This window comes from Lissotriton helveticus, chromosome 6, assembly GCF_964261635.1.
Source record: "Lissotriton helveticus chromosome 6, aLisHel1.1, whole genome shotgun sequence".
NCBI lineage: Eukaryota > Metazoa > Chordata > Amphibia > Caudata > Salamandridae > Lissotriton > Lissotriton helveticus.
Window position 1 is genome coordinate 1,953,595,026 of NC_136067.1, and position 20,202 is coordinate 1,953,615,227.

At 45.4% G+C, this 20,202-nt stretch overlaps 1 protein-coding gene across 1 annotated transcript in view; it reads right to left on the reverse strand.

Moving 5' to 3' along the window:
- LOC144763924 (uncharacterized) overlaps window positions 1-17,828 on the reverse strand; it is a 58,883-nt gene extending 41,055 nt beyond the window's left edge. The window contains exons 1-2 of the mRNA XM_078649964.1: window positions 17,557-17,828; window positions 4,659-4,719 (exon numbers count right to left, since the gene is read on the reverse strand). Of these exons, the coding sequence (XP_078506090.1) occupies window positions 4,659-4,719; window positions 17,557-17,640 (145 nt within the window). The 5' untranslated portion in view covers window positions 17,641-17,828. The remainder of the gene's footprint in view (window positions 1-4,658; window positions 4,720-17,556) is intronic.
- Between the last annotated feature and the right edge of the window lie 2,374 nt (window positions 17,829-20,202).

Genomic DNA, 20,202 nt, shown 5'->3' on the forward strand with positions numbered 1-20,202 from the left:
GGAAAAAAGACAGCAAATATGGACTGATGCTGGGGTACTTCGTCCAATGCACCGACAGCAGTTAGAATTTGCTCTTGGAATACTAATGGTTTTAACACACTTGTAGAAGATGTAAATGTTGTAGGTTTTTTAAAATTGTTTGATTTGTTACTTTTGCAAGAAACGTGGAATTTGATCAGCACCCCGCTGATCGGCTATTACGAATATTTGAATGCAGCATGCAGGGACGCTGCATATGGTCGACCTAGTGGGGGACTATCAATTTATGTTTCTTTAAGTCTTAATGTTGAACATTATGAAATAGACCTCCAAGTTAAATGGATTCAATGTGTTAAATTAATTGCCAGTCAATCGTTGATCATTTTAAATGTCTATTTAAGCTCGAAAAAAAAGGTGCGATCACTCCAACTTACCCAGTTATGGGAAATGGTGAAAGTGCTATATTATGATAATAGGGATGCTCAGATAATTATTTCGGGAGATTTTAACACCCATCTTTTATCGTATAAAAAGCAGGCAACCCATTCAGGTCTTTTATCCCAATGGTCTAATTGTGAATTTATTAAATACAATCTAACGATGTTATATGATAGAGAGCACCTTCCAACATTTAATAAAGCTGACTGTCTTTCTATAATCGACTATACGATATTGTCAGATAAACTCTCAGAACAAGTTCAAAGTTATGAGATTGTACCAAGGATGGAGAGCGACCACAATCCGCAAGTTATTGCGATCAATTTATTCTTCGAGTATTTACCAGAGACTAAAATATTGGGAACGGGCCTGGTCGCTTTTAATTTAAAAAGGTTAATTTGGAATGAGAAAACAGAGAAAGATATTATTGACTTTCTCTCTCTTCTAATCTTTGATGCGCAGGTCAAATACTCTGACGGAACTCCAATGCTTGACCTATGGCCCACCTTATGTGGCTCCCTATTGAATAAATTTCCCAATAGGGAACCATCTGGGGCTGTAATTTTGAATCCTAGGAACCCAGGTTGATTCTCCCACCACTTACTGTATTTGAAACGGTCTCTTAACAAATCAATAAGATTAGTATACAAAAAAGCAAAGGGATCTTCCTACTTTTTAACGTCGCTTAAAATTAGAAATCTAAAGAGGAGTTATAAGAATGAAATCTGGAGGGCTAAACAATTGTATTATGAAGCGACCTGGGCCAAACTCCATTTCGCATGTAAGTCTAAGAATTTAAGAATGTTTTGGAGTATAATTAATAACTTAGAAAATGGTAATTTTAGAAATACAAGCGCTAATATAGATGAATTAAGTTGGATACACTTTTTTAATAATAAATTAACTTCCCAAAGCCACATGATAAAGGAGCTTGAATGTTCTGACACCAAGTGTGAATTGGAGCCAGGTGAATAATGCGACCCTCCCGGCACAAGGAATACATCAGGCTCAAGGGATACATCAGGCTCTAGGACTACTAAGTTATGGTCGGTAGACAAAGTTAAAAAAGCTTTATTTAAAATTAGATCAAATGGAGCACCTGGTCCTAATGGAATGCCGAACGCTATTTTTAAAGCTAAAATTGAGCATTGGCCAGAGATATTAACGGCCCTTTTTAATGAAATTCTTAAAACTGGTTGTATCCCGGATTCATGGAGACGAAGTATTATACAGCCGATCTACAAAAGTGGGCCCCAGGAGAACCCTGCAAATTATCGATTAATTACCCTAACAGACGTAGATGCTAAAATATTTGCAAGTTGTCTGTTAGAGGAGTTAGAGTCTTGGGCGGAAAGAGAAGAATTGATCCCAATCTTTCAAACAGGATTTAGGAAGGGAGAATCGACTCTTACCAATCTGATTTTATTGTCTTTATTAGGACAAAGAGCCATATGTAGGAAACAAAAATTGTACATCTGTTTTATTGATTTAAAAGCCGCATTTGATTCTGTACCCAGAAATATTCTTTGGAAAAAGTTAATGAATTGGGGTATATCAGAAACCGTAATAAAAATGATTAAATTATTGTATTCAAATACTTGGGTTCAGGTCAAAATAGGCGATGGTAGACATACTACCCGCCGCCTTAAAACAAATCTAGGCTTAAAACAAGGATGTGTGCTTGCTCCTTGTCTTTTTAATTTATTTATGTCTGATCTCCCAAGCCATTTTAATGATGTAAATTCACATTCCCCTTCTGTAATGGGTAAAGAAATCAAATACTTACAGAATGCGGATGATACTATTTTACTTAGCCAAACTATGATAGGACTAAAAAGATTAATACATTATTTTAATATATATGTAACCCAAAATGGTTTAACAATTAATATTAAAAAAACAAAAATAATGGTAATAGGGAAAGGCAAACTTGGAGTAAAGGAATTGAATATCAATGTTTTGTCTGTGGATTGTGTAAAAACCTATAAATATTTGGGAATAACATTTGATGATCGACTATCATTTAGACAGCATTTTAATAACTTAGAGGCTAAAGGTACCTCACTTGCTTTCGCATTTCATAAATTAAGAGATAAATGAGTATGCCCCAATTATGACCACCTACTTAAAGTCATGAAAGAAAAACGTATCCCCTCCCTGGACTATGGATCCATTATTTTTAAGGGTAGAGACGTGAAAGTATTGGAGGACATAGTTGCAAGGACATATAATTCAGTATTTAGGGTTCCCAGGCAGATTTCACGTGCCAATTTAAGATTGGAATTTGGCTTACGGCAACAGCTCCTGGTACGTAAAGCTGCATTTGTTAAAACTCTATTGGCATTATCTCGAGCCGAGGAGGGCACGTTGGCCAATATGTGTTGGATCGAGATCTCAACAAGCGAATATTTTAGAAGCTGGCAGGATTACTTAGCCGAGTATCTCCTAAAATTCAAATGTCCCAAATTGGAAGACGAAACAAGGAGTAAAATGGTTTATAAAAAATGTATTAACCCCTTCGACGCTCATGACGAGCCCAGCTCGTCATGGAGTTTCCATTGGTTTCAATGGAAATTACATGGGAATCAACAAATAGGCTTAGCATCCAAGTGGTTAATTCAACCGTTGCCTTGCTGTCAGAAGTGTTGGATAAATATGAGTTGGGGAAAAAAAAACACTTTAGGACCATTGCCAATGGCTTCGACAAAATGATGGTCCAACCCTATTTACTTTTTCATCAAAAACCCTTAATTAAGAACAAATTCATGTTATTAAGGTTTGGAATTTATCCAACCAAAGATGGAACCCCCAAATGGAAGTCCAAATGGGAATCAAATATGTGTCGGCTTTGTGGGCAATATGATGAAACCTTGCTGCATATGGTAACACTATGCCCAAAAATGATGAAGGAACGGAAAACAATTTTAAAACCTATTTTTATAGAAATGGGAATTAGGACATGTAGATCGGCATTATTATTTTGCTTAAGTGGTGTCAACGTCCATATAATACACCAATTTGTAAAATTTATGCTTATAGTGGAAATGAAATTATGTAAGGTTGACACCCAAAGTATATGTTAAATTTATTACGGCAGTGAAATGAGGATGCTGTTGTTTTTTAGGTTATGATGAATTATTTCTATGGCTCTTTTTAATGTATTAATAGTTTGCTTTTAGAGTACTATTTTTTAGACAATGTTCTATTTATTATGATAATTATTTTTATTGAACGATACACGTGCACTTTATCCCTGAAAAAAGCCAAGCCCTATAGTCTATTTTAAAAATGAAATAATAATTTTAAATTATCTCGATCTGGAAAAAGTTAATTGATTGTGGTCAATATTATGCATTGTATCCTGGAATATTTAATTTGGTATGTGTTGTTTTTTTTTTAATTTATTTTTGTTCTTTGTTGTAATGGTTTTAATTAATCAACAAATAAATAAATCATTCATTCATTAATTTTTTTTTTTTTTTTAAAAAGGCTCCTTTGAGAAGCCATTGTCTATTGTTAAAAGAAATTTACAATTGACTTGCCACTTTCCCTCATCTGCACCTATCCCGATCACTGCACAAACCCCCCCCCCCTTTTCCCTGTATAGTGGGCACTGAAATTTTTTATTTATGTGTACAATAATGTAAAAGTAAAAAGGAAAGAATGCAATGAAATACTCACAAACACTATGTGAATAAACAATAGTGTTCTGTTAAATAATTTTGTCATGAATTGTTTTTCTATTGAAACTGTTTTTTAATAATTCCAATCTGGTCAGGGACCACTCTATCTATATTGTCCAAGTACGTTTAAGCGTAAAATTCAACTATTCAGAAATCCCAGATAGGATCACAGTTTTACCAATATTTAAGGAACAACGGACACGAGATGTGTATTCTACAGGGTGAAAACCCACAGCTTGCAGTAAAGACAGCAAGATATTGGTCAGCAATTAGCACAAGAAGATGCTTAAAACCCAAGTTCAAAACTCTTGCAGTACCTAACAAACTCAAATGTTATGCACCGCTTATACAGTAATGTACATCATTTTTAAAGGAATAAAGATTTTGGTAGAAAACTCTGTTGCTTCTCAAAACCACACTAATCTACCCTATATAAATATCTCAAATAACTATAAAAAACATAACTAACAAATACAGGAAATAACTTTCCTGACTAAATTCTGAGACAATACCTACTTAGAATTAATTGTCAAAATGGTTGTGATAGTGGTCTCTTACCTAAAATTGATTCCTCCTGGAGGGGTTGAAGTGGTTGTTCCTCTGGCGTCATGGACATCCCCTTCAAATGTAGCAGACAAACATTTAGTAAACAATATAGTGCTTACAAGAGTAGACTATTTTTATGCATAGAATAAAAAATATTCACCTAATCATAATGATTTGGTTACATCTACACCATACAGCAAAAATGATTCACTGTGCTGTTTTACATACAACCTGCAACCAATATGTGAAGAAGCTTTTCATATCTAGCACTAAACAATTTTTCTGAAGAGACAAAGTGAATTTTATGGCAAGACCGGAGGCGTGTATTATGCTTTCTAATCTTGCATTTAATTGCACAGCAGCCAAGATAAGCAAAAAACTACAGTTCCCAGAGGGCCAGAGAACAACTGGGCCATGGGAATGAGAAAAAACGAGAGTGAAGTAACCAATCACGGAGGACCTAACAGATAAAGACCCTAACTGACTGCGCAGCTTCCTCCTTACTGGCTGCTCGCAGTCAGATAAGTGTCTTTATCTTTGCTCTCAGACTTATTATTGTTGACGTTATTGAATTGTGCCAGTTTTGTGATGTCTATCTTCTATTTGTAATGCGCGACCTCGCGCTGCTGCCTTGACGCTCTCAGCGTGTTTTTCTAAGGCTCCGGTGCACATTTCCTCGTCCTTTGGTAGCTCGCTGCTTCGCGCGTCTTCTCTGGCTCCCTCTCACCTCACCTCTCACCTCCCTGAAGCTTCTCCGACCCGGCTCCTCAGCGTGTCGGCGTTTCTCGTTCCTTTGGCTCTCTGCTTCCTGGTTCTGCCTCGTGTGAGGCTCGGCTGACGCTCTCTGCTCGGCCCGCCTTCTGACACGCCCCTGCAAGACATTTTAACCCTCGCCTGCCTCTCCTGCTTTTCTGGTGTTTTCTGCCATAACCTGAATACGGAACACGATAGTTCCTCAGAGTAAGTCCCTGCCGAGGACCCCCAAACTTTAAAAAAAGACTTAAATAAATTTATAAATAACTCTGTTGAGTCAGCTGTGGAAGTCTCCATGAAACGAATGTCCAAAAATATGGAGAACTCCATGTTAAGCATCATGTCCAAACTATTGGCCCAATCTGCGGGGGAAAGCAGAAAACGAAAGGTGGACCACTCTGCTCAGGCTCGTGCCTCTAAAAAATCGTCGTTGACTGGCGAGTTTTCCTCGCTCTTGACTGAGGACTTAGTGCCTCCCAGGCCTCCTACTAAGGAGGGGTTTGTTGGTTCCGAGGGCAAACGAAAACAAAAAGATAAACATGCAGAGTCTCCTAGGAGAAAATTGGTCATTTCCACCATAATGGACACTGATGATGATGATGACGATAATATGGATGACGCTGATAAGTTATTTGACATGTTTGACATTGCTGACACTTCTACCCCCCCTTCCAAATCTGCTAAACTAGATTCTTTTTCTTTTGAGCCAGTCTTTGTTCTGAAGGCTTTCCCATGTTTGACCCCTCTTCTATTCGTCACCCAAATTCCACGGAATGGCTTCCTTCCCATCATGTCGGAGAATATATTTCGGCCAGATTGCGTCTCCCTCTGGAGTCCGCAGTGCGATCCAGACTCAAATCTGAGTGCCCTAAACCAGCTCTTCCCGACAAAATCACATTAGTTCCTTCCATTGATCAACCACTTCTCACCTTCTTTTCCAAGTTTGGCAAGGACCCCCGCTGAGGGGTAGACAAGGCTTGGTCCACGTGTCAGGACAAGTTGCTGGACGTTGTGTGTCCTCTAGCCCGTATCTTTGATTTGGCGGAAGCCGCCCGTTTAGAGGGTACGGAACTCTCTGCTGAAGAGGTCTCCATGTGGGCACAACGCGCCTTTTGTCTCCTAGGGAATGCGAATTCTGCTATTACTCATGAGCGCCGCAAAGGTCTCCTTATCAAATTGGATCCAAAACTCTCGAATCTCGCCCCTATGGATCCTGGCCCCAAGGCTAATGGTCTCCTGTTCGGAGAAAATTTGGTTTGGGACCTCAGCAAATTTGTCTCCACTTTTGCTTCATTGGATAAAGCCCAACAAACCGTAAAAAAAGGTTTTCGCCCCTCGGGTTTTTGGACGAGCCGGCAGAGGCAGGGGCCGCTCTTCCGGCCGTCCCTACAATCAAGGCTCCAGAGGGTCGTCCAATAACAACCAGGACTACAAGCCACAATTTTATCCCCAACGTGGCCGTGGCTACAGAGGCAGAGGTCAAAGAAACTATCGTCACAACAACTCCAACCAACAAGGTAAGCCTCTCTTTTTCCCCTCCTGTGGGGGGTCGTTTAAAGCTGTTCCTTCCAAAATGGCGTGCTCTCAGCTCGGACCCTTGGGCCTTAAACACAGTCCAAGGCTACCTGATCGAATTTCTCTCCCCTCCCGTTCAAACTTTCTTTCCTCCTCCCCTAGTTTTCTCCTCTCTCATGACCTCTCAGATTTCAAACGAACTCGATGCTCTACTTCTAAAACAAGCAATTCAAATTTTTCCCTTCGACTCCTCAGGCTTTCTAAGCTCCATTTTTCTGGTTCAAAAGAAAAACAAAAAGCTCCGCACTGTCATCAACCTGAAGTGGTTCAACCAGTTTGTCGTTTACCGCCATTTCAAAATGGAAACAATTTTGCATCTAAGAGATACCCTTCGCCCAAACGACTGGATGGTCCGTTTGGACCTTCAGGATGCTTACCTCACAGTACCCATTCATCACTCCCAATGGACGTTTCTTCAATTCCAATGGGCAGGTGTCAACTACTGTTTCACCTCTCTTCCTTTTGGCTTATCTTCCGCGCCCTGGTGCTTCACAAAACTCTTAAAACCAGTGGTCGCTTATCTTCGATCCCTTGGCATAAGGCTGATAATTTACTTGGACGACATCCTTCTCATGAACTCCGACAAACAGAGTCTTCTCTCCGACCTGCTCTTGACACAATCTCTTCTTTCAGACCTAGGTTTCCTCATCAACACAGACAAATCCTCTCTCATCCCGTCTCAGAACATGGAATTCTTGGGTTTTCTGGTGGACTCTGCAGCAGCGTCCCTTCGCCTACCTCTCTCCAAAGTTTCCAAGATCAAAGCAGAGATTGTTTCCGTTCTTCAGTCCTCTCTTTTATCTTTCCGGTCCCTGGCGAGGATCGTCGGTCTCCTCTCCTCCTCCATTCAAGCCATCTTCCCTGGCCCTCTTCATTATCGCGCTGTTCAGCGCCTAAAAATAAAGCACCTAAGACAAGGTCTCGCTTATTCGGATCTCGTTGCCCTAGATCCCGAATCCCGCACCGAGATTCAATGGTGGATAGACCATTTAGATGCGTGGAACGGCCGGACAATCTTCGCCACTGCCCCAGATCTTGTCTTAGAATCCGATGCAAGCCTGTCGGGTTGGGGCGCCCGATGTGGACCAATCTCGACTGGAGGTTCATGGTCCGCCGAGGAGTCCAAGTTGCACATCAACTGTTTAGAGATGCTTGCAGGTTCCTTTGCAATCAAAAGCCTTTCAAAGAACAGAATTCGCTGTTCAATCCTCCTCCGCATGGACAATGTTTCTGCGGTCCGCTATATCAACCATCTTGGCGGAACCAGATCCAAACCACTGGCAGATTTAGCGAAAAGTCTGTGGGAATACTGCCTCGCCCATCACCTATCCTTGTCAGCGGAGTATCTCCCTGGAGATCTCAACACTGTGGCGGATTGGCACTCGAGGTTTCTTTGACATTCCAGCGACTGGAAGCTCTGTCCATCCGTCTTCCTTTCTCTCTCCCATCTTTGGGGCCCTTTCTCTATCGATCTTTTTGCATCCCGGCTCAACTCCCAATTGCCCCAGTTCTACAGCTGGCGACCGGACCCTATGGCTTTGGCGACAGACGCTTTCCTGCAGGATTGGTCTTGTCATTTGCATTATGCTTTTCCCCCCTTTCTGATGATCAACAGGGTTCTCTCTCAAATTCGCCGCCAGTCTTCGTCTCTAGTTCTTGTAGCTCCTTTTTGGCAGGCACAGGTTTGGTTTCCGTCTCTTCTCGAGATGGCAGTGGACTTCCCAGTCCTTCTTCCCTCCTTCAGGGATCTTCTACTCAATCCTCAAGGCAAACAACACAGTCTCATTCTCGACAACTCCCTAACGTTGTCGGCCTGGAAAGTTTCCGGCCTTCCTCTTCTAACGCCCTCATTTCACAATAGGCTTCGATCTTTATTAGCCAGGCCTGGGCCGCTGGAACTTCCAAGGCATACAAATCCGCCTGGTCTCTTTGGGCAAGCTGGTGTTTGGAAAGGGACCTCAATCCCATTTCAGCCCCTCTGAATTTTATCATTAATTTCCTCGCTTCAGAGGCCAGCGCAGGTAAGGCCTATCGCACTGTGAATCTCTATCGTTCAGCCATTTCTCTCAACCACTCCCAGATTGATGGTAAACCGGTTGGTGCTCACCCTCTAATTTTTCGTCTCTTGAAAGGAGTTCGATGTGCGAAACCGCCGTTGGCTAAGTATACTTCTTTATGGGATGTTACAGTAGTTCTTAAATTATTTACAAATTGGCCTGACAATTCTGTTCTTTCACTCAAAATGTTATCTGCAAAACTTACCATGTTACTGTGTTTAATTTCCATTAAGAGAGTTTCTGATGTTAAGGCTCTAGATGTTTCTGCTCGCCAATTCTCTCCTACAGGTGTATTATTTCAAATACGCAGACGAACTAAGACTAACTTGGATTCAGTGTTTTATCCTTATTTTCCAGCTCATCCCAAATTGTGTGTTGGACAGTGTTTAAAAGTGTACGAAGAAAGGACCGCTAATCTCAGAACGCCCTCTCATTCTCAACTCCTTATTTCATTTCGTAAACCCCATCTCCCTGTCTCCTCTCCTTCCCTTGCCCGTTGGGTCATGTCTCTTGCCGGAATTGATGTCTCCGTCTTCGGGGCTCATTCAGCCAGGGGAGCCATGGCTTCTAAAGCCTTTTGTTCTGGCTCTTGTTTGAAAGACATTCTGAGATCAGCAGATTGGTCCAATGACAGTATTTTTCGCATGTTCTATTGTAAACCTGTTCATACTGTGGCTTCTGATGTTGTTAATATGCTTTAAACAAGCATAATAGGAGCCTCCGGTCTTGCCATAAAATGTAGATTTTCCTAGGGTTCATGACGGAAAGTCTTAATTTTATTAAAGACACGGAGGCGTGTATTATCCCGCCGCAACATTACTAACATTCGTTTCTCTTTCCCTACAGCGAATCCAGCCCTGCCACCGGCTTCGTCTTAGGAGAACTACCCTTCGGCTTTTAAGATCCTCACCTCCACGTTCTCCAGCTCCAGTGCTCCTGGCTCCTTCTTCTGGTGTCCTGTTTGGTCTTCTTCCTTGGATTCCTCTGATGCAAGACTTAAGTTCCTGGACTTTGGCTCTCTCCTTAATTTTGTTCATTTTTCCTTTATTTGATGACATTATATGACTTGCTCGTCAGCGAAAAGAGGAAGCTGCGCAGTCAGTTAGGGTCTTTATCTGTTAGGTCCTCCGTGATTGGTTACTTCACTCTCGTTTTTTCTCATTCCCATGGCCCAGTTGTTCTCTGGCCCTCTGGGAACTGTAGTTTTTTGCTTATCTTGGCTGCTGTGCAATTAAATGCAAGATCAGAAAGCATAATACACGCCCCTGTGTATTTAATAAAATTAAGACTTTCCGTCATGAACACTAGGAAAATCTACATTTGCTTCTAAACACTACAAGTAACATGAGTTTGTATTACCCAATGTATTTGTATTAAATTTACTTTCTTGATGGAAGGCCATGTTGTCATTTCAAATCGGTTGCAAGCGTTTAATTCACGAAGCCCTCCTGCCTCTTATTAAGCCAGGTACAGACACAAAGATGGTGCCAAAGATGAACCCAGTCCTTTGGTGATCGTAGGCACCAGGTCTAGCTTCTAGGGAGGTACGCTATCAGGGAGACAGACAATGCCAAACACACAGACAGGCACCCACATAAATTGGCACACAAATATACCTGCACAGTGAGGCTTAGAAATTAATCTCAGCTCTGGATCCAGCCTCTGTTCTCCTCAGATCCTGGTCTCATCAATTAACTAACTCACACACTTCTCTCGGACTCCTGCTGGCCCACACTTAGGTGACTCCGCCCTGACTCTAGCTCTGGCTACTGCATGTCCTTTTCTTTCCAAACCCATTATTCACACATAAAATACAGTACAATCCTGGGTCCATGACATGAACCTTGATGGCTTCAAACCCCAACTTTCAGTGGATGCCGATTCACCATGAACACCAATCTGGCTCTTAAGGAACATATGGCCAAAAAAACAAAGATGGCCTGGTACCAGCTCACTTTTCTAAAGTCTTAGAGTAAGCGCCTTCAGACCTGCTGTTTAAACACTCGTACTCTTGCACATGGATGGTGGTAATGCCCTACGCCATCGCCTTCCTTAAGCCACACTGTCACCACTTAGGGGCATCCTTAGTGCCACAGCACGTCTCATCCAGAGCCTGAAGAAATGTGATTAAACCACGCCCATCCTGATGGAACTACATCTGCTTTCACTGCTGGCCTGCAGTATCTTCAAAACCATCTGCTTCATTAACAAAAATATTACCATGAGCATCCCTGCTTATCTTGCAGACAAGCTCACTAACTGGCGGATCACCCGAGTCCCACTTGACCCCGCTCTCCTGCATGACCACAGGGGAGCTGCCTACTCCCGGTGCCACCCACCTCCACAGGCTACTTAATGCCAGCAGGTTCGTCTGCGCCCAGCACCGGAACCCCTGGTCCTCCAACCTTCCACTTCTACATCAGCTCTGCCCTCAGAGGATTGAACCCAGGGCACCGCAACACCCTCTGCAGCACCTGCTCACCCACAGACACTGAAGGAGCTTTTGACTGCCGCCACTGCCGCAACACCAGCGCCCCACTAAGTCCATTGAATGTCAGCTTCGATGCATGCTACTCAATGTCCGCTCACGCCATCGAACTCTGGAACACCCTCATCACCACGAGCCTGACAGAGACCTAGCTCAATGATTCCTCAGCCCCTGACATAGCCACCACCACTCCTACCGGCTAAACAATTACTCACTGAGACTAGCCAACCAGACGCGGAGGAAGAATTGCCATAGTTCACAAGAACTTCATCAGGCTCATCACCTCCCACGACCCCTACTCACCCGACATGGAGTACCTCAACTTCTACCTCCAAGCCAACACCCACTCAGACCATCCTTCTGCACCTCCATACCCAAAGTCAGTGCACCCCTCGCCTTGAAATCCAGGCATTACCTCTTCCTCGGACACCTGAACTTCCACCTCTAAGACCCTCAGACACCAACTCGGCAACCCTGTTAGACTCCATGGACTACCTGGGCCTCAACCAGTGTGTCACCAACCTCACGCACACCTCCCTGCCACACCCTCGATTTCATCTTCACATTTAACAACAAAATCCACTTTTGCCACACGGCCGCACTCTCCTGGATGGACCACAGCATCGTTCACTTCACCATCGCTGTCACCGGAAGACCACTACCCCTGCTCCTCGCCGTCCACCCATCACGAATCCCAATAGATGACCGCCCTCAACACCACCACCCTCCACCCATCCGACAACGTCAATGAAGCCGCTACCCTCCTTTCCGAATGGATCACCATCAGCGCCGACTCCATTGCACCCATCAAAAACCCTCCGCAACAGAAGAATCACACCAACTGGTTCACCCTTGAATTCAAAGCAGAAAAACGGAAATGCAAACCACTGGAGAGACGCTGGCGCACCAGCAAAGATCCAGGCGCATGCACAGCCTCCAAGACAGCCCTCAAATCCTACCACACCATCAAAGAAGCAAAGAAAGCTGCACTTGCCACCAGCCTCCAGTCCACCAGCTGCACCAAAGAACTATTCCACATGGTCAAAGAATTCTCCTCCCCCAGATGCCATTGAAAACACCATTCAGCTCTCCCATATCCTCTGCAACGCACTCGCTGACTTCTTCCACACTATGATTGCCAACATCTACAAGGACCTCAACTACTGCTACCGGACCTCCTGGCTCCTCCCACCATCCTCCCACTCCACTGCCTGACAGACTGGACACCCCTCAACACCAAAACCACAACGTCCATCATGTCCTTCATCCACTCCGGAGATCTGACTGACCCCTCTTTACCACGCCTTCAACCTCGGACGCAAAACAAATCAGACCCCCACTCACAAGCATCATCAACTCAGCGCTCAGATCCGCCAGATTCCCAGAATCATGGAAGGACGTCGAAGTAAAACCACTTCTGAAAAAACCACAGCAGACCCATCCGACCTCAAGCACTACTGTCTCATCTCGCCCCTCCCCTTCCCAACCAAGGTGCTGGAGAAAGCTGTCAACCGCCAACTCATGGACTACTTGGAATCCAACCACCTGCTCGACTCCTTCTAATACGGATTCCGCTCCAACCACAGCACAGAAACCGCCTGTGATGGGACCGCGATCCCTACCTCGCCGATGCCACGCCTCCCCTCCCGGTCCTGGCGGCAGTCCTCCGGTGCACGGGCGTCCATAACAACCAGGACTCCACCCCTTTCTTCTTCCTTACAGGAACCAGTCCCGACGAGGGAGAAACCGGAAGTGCTTTCCCGTAACCCCGGAAGTCCCTCCCCCTGTCCAGAGGCGGACCGCAGAAAAGCCGGAACAGCGGACAACAGGGCGTTCAAGCAGGAAGACTCGTGGCAGGAGACGGCGTGCGACGAACCCAGGGAGCAGAGCGAGGAACCAGAAGCAGGAGACGACGTCTGGACGGAGGACTGGTGGAGGCCAGAGGAGGAAGCTGGAGAGCGGCCGCAACTCGCGGACAGAGTTGCGGCGGGTCAAGTGAGTACCTGTTCCCCCTTAGTGTAAATAGTACCGCCTGTAAATATAGTACCTGTATAGTAGCTCCTCCCTCACCATACACCTCGCACTGTGAAATAGTGTATATATCCGTGTGTGTGTCACTATCACGATTGCGTATATTACCCCTCACATACCGGCACAGAGTTACCCTCCTCCTTACCCTGCTGCCTCTTTCCCTCTCGTACCTCTCCCCACCCTGCCTCATGTTCACTTTCTTTCCCACACGCCCGGTGAAGGTAAAGGACAGAATAGTAGTTTTGAACAGAAGAACTAACTGCCACTTTTTCTCTCTCCTTTCACATACCTCCGAGGAGCCACCGTCCCGCGACTGAACCGACCATTGCCTCAGCAGACCAGCCAACCCAGCTTACGACCCGTGACCGTCCCCAAGCGAAGAACCATCACCACAGAGCCGGAACCCGCCGCAATCCAGATCCCTCTTCTCCCTTGTACCTCATCCCCTGAACACTGTACTCTAATAAAACCGGCTACGAGATAGCCCACTACATACGGCCTCCACGCCTGTTATTCCGGTCCGCCCCCACTCCACGCTTACACCGCCCTTATAGCCGCCATAAATGACGTAAGAGCCATCATCGACCGGGGCGAATCAGCAGTCCTGATCCTCCTCGACCTGTCAGCAGCCTTCGATAGAGTCCACCACCACCTCCTCGTCCAAGGACTTCAGCACATCGGCATTTGCGGCAACGCCCTCAGACAACTATTCTTTTTTCTCACTAGCCACACCCAGAGAGTACGCCTCCCACCTTACAGCACCAACCCCAAAAGCATCATATGCAGCATACCCCAGGGATCCTCACTCAGCCTCATACTGTTCAATGTCTACATGATGCCACTAGCATTCATTGTCCCACAGTCACAATCTCAACATCATCTCATACGCCGAAGACACCCAGCTCATACTCTCCCTCACCAAACACACAGACACCACTAGAGCGAACTTCCAGAACCCCATGACTGATGCGGCCGACTGGATGAGAACCAACTGCCTCAAACTCAACAAGACTTCGGAAGACCCCCCTTCAACGTGGGACGACTGCTGGTGGCCCTCTGCTCTCGGACCAGCACCCACCACCCACTCCCGCAACCTCGGCATCATCCTCAACAGTGAGCTCTCCATGGGAAAACAGGTCAACTCAGTTGCCGCCACCTGTTTCAGCACCCTCAGAATGCTCTGCAAGATCTTCAGATTGATCCCAACAGACACCAGAAGAACCGTCTCTCAAGCCCTCATCACTAGTCTATTTGACTACGGGAATGCACTCTACACCGGAACCACCACCCTCCTCCTCCTCAAACGCCTCCAAACCATCCAGAACACTGCAGCAAAAATCCTCAAAACTGCCAAGGGGAGCCCACATCATCCCCCACCTCGGCAAGCTGCACTGGCTACCCATCAAGAAGAGTCGCCACTTCCAACTGCTCATGTATGCCTACAAAGTCCTCCACAACACACGACCTGAATACTTGAAAGACCGCCTGACCTTCCACTACCCCACTAGACACCTGCAGTCTGCCTCCCTGGTCGTCACCACCGTCCTCAGAATCCATTGTACTCGAGCCAGAGGACGCACCTTCTCCCACCTCGCGGCAAAGGCCTGGAAAGACCTCCCCATCCACCTCCAAACCTCCTCCTCCCTCACCGAATTCAGTAGCAGTTTGAAGACCTGGATGTTCGAATAGATCCCCCTACCCCACGCAGCGCCTGCATACACCCGTGGTGATTAGTGCGCTTACAAATACCGATTGATTGATCTCGGCACACCAGCAACCAGGACACCATCAGACTGCAAACTAAAAAGTTTAAAAACAAAAAACAACAAAACAGCAGGCCTTTTCGATCTATGCACTCAAGCTATGAAAGCAAAACCCCATATCCAACAGGACTGCTCCAAAGCTGCTCCAATTTTGGAAAGAGTTGAAGACTCACCTCTTCAAAGAACACTACAGGACAATGCATTCACCGCCCACAACCCAATTTCCACTTTTCTTACTCAATTAATTTATGCTTGTTTTTGACCATGTACATCTCTCTGCTGCCTTTTACCATATACATACATGCATAGAGACATACATAGTGTCGCTGATAGAGTGGTGCCTACATGTCCAACCTCCTGTTGACTTTACTAGGTTCACAGTGGGTACATGTGGTCATTCTTCAGGACAAGCAGGCCCACACAGTGCTTGTTTGTGTCTTACCATGAGTCCCTTCCATTGGTTTGGCTGGCTGGCCCTCTAAGGTTCATGACATGAGCAGTGCTGTCTTCTTCAATGTGCATAAACACTCTGAATGATGTACTGGGATAATCTTTCATTTCTAGAGCTACTTCAATGGTGCTGGCGAGCCACCAGTAGCCCCAGAACTATTCGTTGGACACCCATACACGAATACATCATATATAAAAGCATTGACAGGACAAAACACTTCCTGACTAGGTAAAGCACGTGGTACATGTTTCATTGAGACTTAGATGTGCTCCCAAAATCTTACCAAATAAAACAATAAAAAACACTCCACATTTTTGTTTGATACTTGAACAGCCTGCGCTTAATGAGTTGCACAGATGTTCTCACCATATGTTGTTACAAGCCCCATGTGAAGCATATGTTGCAAAAAGTACTTGATCTTTCCCATAGACACGTTTGGGTTCTTGGCCTGACGAAGAACCAAAATCAGGAACAATCAGTCTGATGTCTGAACAATCAGACATTTTGTTCTGTCTGGGCGAGGCAGAATACTGTGACGGTCCTCCCAAGAAGACTGCACATGCCGCCTGCCCCCTCTGCACTGATTTCAGTAGCCACTTTATACTGATTACGGTCACCCTACACTAAATAGTATGGCCGCATTGCACTCATTATGAAGGCAACTCTGCAGGAACAAGGATTTCACTTTTCACTAATTGTCCTGGTTATTCTGTCCATTGTTGAGATTTCCACTTTGGGACTGAGATTGATTTACCATTAAAATGAAACTCTCAACCAGTCCCGATTTTTAAGCAAGCAGTGGCGTTACGGCCGGGACATACTTTTATATATCCTTTACTTTACATGCTAAAATCTAAACTACGAGTCCCAGCATGCAAAACTGTCTTGACTAAAATGCCAGGAAAGGGTGATATGTCAGGAATGAAATGGAGGCTACTTGGAAGCTATTAAAAATAAAAATCATCTTCTCTGCTCAAGTGGGCACTTGAAACTGCTTTGAAAATCGGTAGTAGGAAGCCAAGCCCAACATCATTGGCAGCCCCCTCGCCATCCCGTTGCAACCGCGTGCAATAAGGATGAATGACTGAAACAAGTACAACCAAGCACAGAAAGATGCCAGAGGGGGGTGAGTGAGCGCCAGGTTGCAGGACCTGTATTTTATTTATTGTATGCGTTTTTATATAGCGCGGACTTTACCCGAAGGTGTCAGAGCGCTTCATAGTAGGAACAGAAATGGTACATGAGGAGAAACATTACAAATGAACAAATTACAAAAGCAAACGTTAAGTTACATGAGGCAAAAATGACAATTGTGAGCAAACAAAATGCAAGAGGTAGAAAACGGTGCATTACAGGAGGAAAAAGTGACGTGTGTGCAGGTTACAAAAGCGTACAAAGTACAAATGGAGGTATAATACTGCAATGCATCACTCAAGCACAAGAACAAACGTTACGTAAGCAATGGTGGCACTTGTGCAAGTATCGAAAGCAGACGAAATGTAAGAGGTAGCAAACAGTGCATTACAGGAGGAAAAAAAGTGACATGTGTGCAGGTTACAAAAGCGTACAAAGTACAAATGGAGTTATAATACTGCAATGCATCACTCAAGCACAAGAACAAACGTTACGTAAGCAATGGTGGCACTTGTGCAAGTATCTAAAGCAGACGAAATGTAAGAGGTAGCAAACAGTGTGTTTACAAGAGAAAAGTGACGTGTGCAGGCAAACCTGTTGCATCCAGGACTTAAGCGCCAGCCCCCGCCCACCTCCACTGCCCTGCGGAGCCACTCACATTTCCGGGCGAACCAGTCCCCGGCCCGTTTTGCCATGGCAACCTCCTCCATAAACTCCCAAATTTATCTAATAAGTAGTCCATTCTTCCGGCACATCGGACCCGCTCCCGCTCCGGGCCCTCGGTCCAGTGCTTCCGCCCGCGTCACGCTCGGGATTGTCTGGAAAGGGAAAGTGAAACTTCTTACGGCAGCAGGAAGCGCCACGAATGAAGGGCGCGTCGGCCAGAAAGCGCGTCGAAAACCTCACGGCATTATTTTTCCTATGCGTGTCACATGCCACATGACATACAGCTGGTCTATTGTTCTCGGCAAATGTGCCATTACGTCACTTTTGAGCTCTGCAAGTCCCTATCCCCACTCTGAACATATTTCAAATGTCAGTCAGCGCATGTGGGGAGCCGGCGAGCCCCGGCGAAAGCCGCTCATGGCAGAGTTATCCCTGAGGGAACTTTGAATTGTCCTCGCCGCCCTCCATGCTACTTTCATTCCTTCTTTCCTCTTCTCTTTCCTTCTTTCTGTCCCTTTTCCTTCTTTCCTTCCTTTTTATCCAGCTTTCTTTCAGTTCTTCTTACTATCCATCCACCCACCTTTCACATAGCTGCCAAGGTTTCAGATTGGGTTTATGTGTGACATTTTCATAATCTCGGTGTAATTATGAGTGACATTCAGCGACTATGAGTGACACTTTCTCACAAGCAATACATACTAGAGGAACATATAAATATCAGAAAATACACCTATTTGAGCAACCAGAAACTCTAAGATATTTAAACTGCTGCAAAGCACCAGAGCCATGTGTAGTGTTGACCGCCATACTTTACAGGCTGCATTGGCCACAGAAGCAGTCAGAGCAACCCCCCATTCATATTTCACCATATTAATTCACCAGTAATCCTTTGTAGGCTTCCTGAATAGTGTGCGTCAACAAGCGCTATATAAATACAAGCCTTTGTCCTCTATCCTTCTGCTATCATTCCAAATCCAAATAACTGACTAACCTAGCCACCACTTAAAATGTACTTGCATGTTTCACTATACTAATTCAACACTAATCCTCTGTGGGTCCTGGAGTAGCGTGCTACTCGCCGAAAAAGTGCCTTGATGGCTCGTCAGGGGTAGTAAGCGCTATATAAATGCAATTACAATACAATACAATACTCAGATGATTACAACAGGCACCCCAACCACCATGCTATCTTTCTCGGTTCAAACTCTTGTCCTGCGGGATGAATACACAGATCTTCAAGGATAGCTCATAAAGCCACTCCATTAACATCCAGTAATCAAACCTGTAAACTGTAGTTTACACATAGTCTTTTTCCAGCAAAGCTCACTAAGTGTCTGTGCTCTGTCACCGTGGTCACACCCCTCCGGTCTCTGCAAGAAGTATACACATTAAAGCAGGGGCACACAAATACCTCGAGCTGCAGTGCTTAAAACAATAATTTGCAGTTTACACATACATCACACCTCCTACAACATACACAGACCTTTACAGCAGGCACTCTGCAGCTGCCCGAGGCCACCCGGTGGCCATCAAGAGGGCGGCACCTTAGTCGCCGGGGGGCTCCCCCCCGCCCCCTTGCATGCAGGTACTCCCTCCTCCCTCGGGCAGGAGGGGTCCAGCAGGGAACGGGGCTGGCCCAGTGACGTGCTTCGGGGGGGCGGCAGGCCGGGCGAGGGGTACTTAAGTCCCCCTCGCCAGGTTCAGGCCTCTTTGCCGCCCCTCGCCACGGACAGACTATCCACTTGGACGCACTTCGCGTTGTAGTGTCCTCGTGGGGACACACTGGACTCGCACGGCCGCTGCCTCGCGGGTCACGCTGTCTGGTGGTTGATCCTGTGCTCGGCCGTTGCGGTGTCAGTCTTGGCGTGCTGATTCAAAGGAGGTGGGGGTCTGCTGCCTTTCGAGGACGACGGGCCTCTGGGAGCGGCCAGCTCTGGAGCATCTGTGGCACGGTAAGTGCATTTGTGCCGGACTGGCATCACCCCCGCCCCCACCCCCTTGCCCAGCCTTCCCGGTGGTTTTGCACCTAGGGCAGGGCGGTGAGCCGCCTGAAAAGGGGTCGAGTTTGGTCAGTCCTCGCCTGGTCCACGGGGTCCCCTTCGCCACCCCACCTGGCCCCCGAGCTGATCTATTTGGTGCGGGGGTTTGGGGAGCGATTGCGGTAACTAGTGATGGAGCGAGATAGAAAACAGAAATCTGTTTGAACTCGTGAAGTCACATTTCCATAACATGAATAATAATATTAATGATTTGTGATGTGTTTTGCTAACATAACCTAGATTAAACTTTACACATGGGGTTGGTAACACGTGTGCTCATAAACGTGCATAAATGTTGCATCTTTTGTTCGTGCAAAATAATAAATTAATTTGTCGTTTTCGTTTGTCACTACTAACTGCAGCAAATTTAAAAGTGGCATGTGCTTATTTTGCTTTCCTTGTCTATGTGATGTCATTTCTACTATTCTAGGTGCACATAAGGTTTTCATGAAGACTGGTAGATATAAAATGCTGCTTATATGTTGCTTGGTGCTAGGTAACATTAGACTAATTGGGTGGGTTAATCAATTAGTAAACGAAGGGTGGATACAGAATAAATGATATTTCTTACATTAATACTTTTCTTGTGTTTGTTTTAT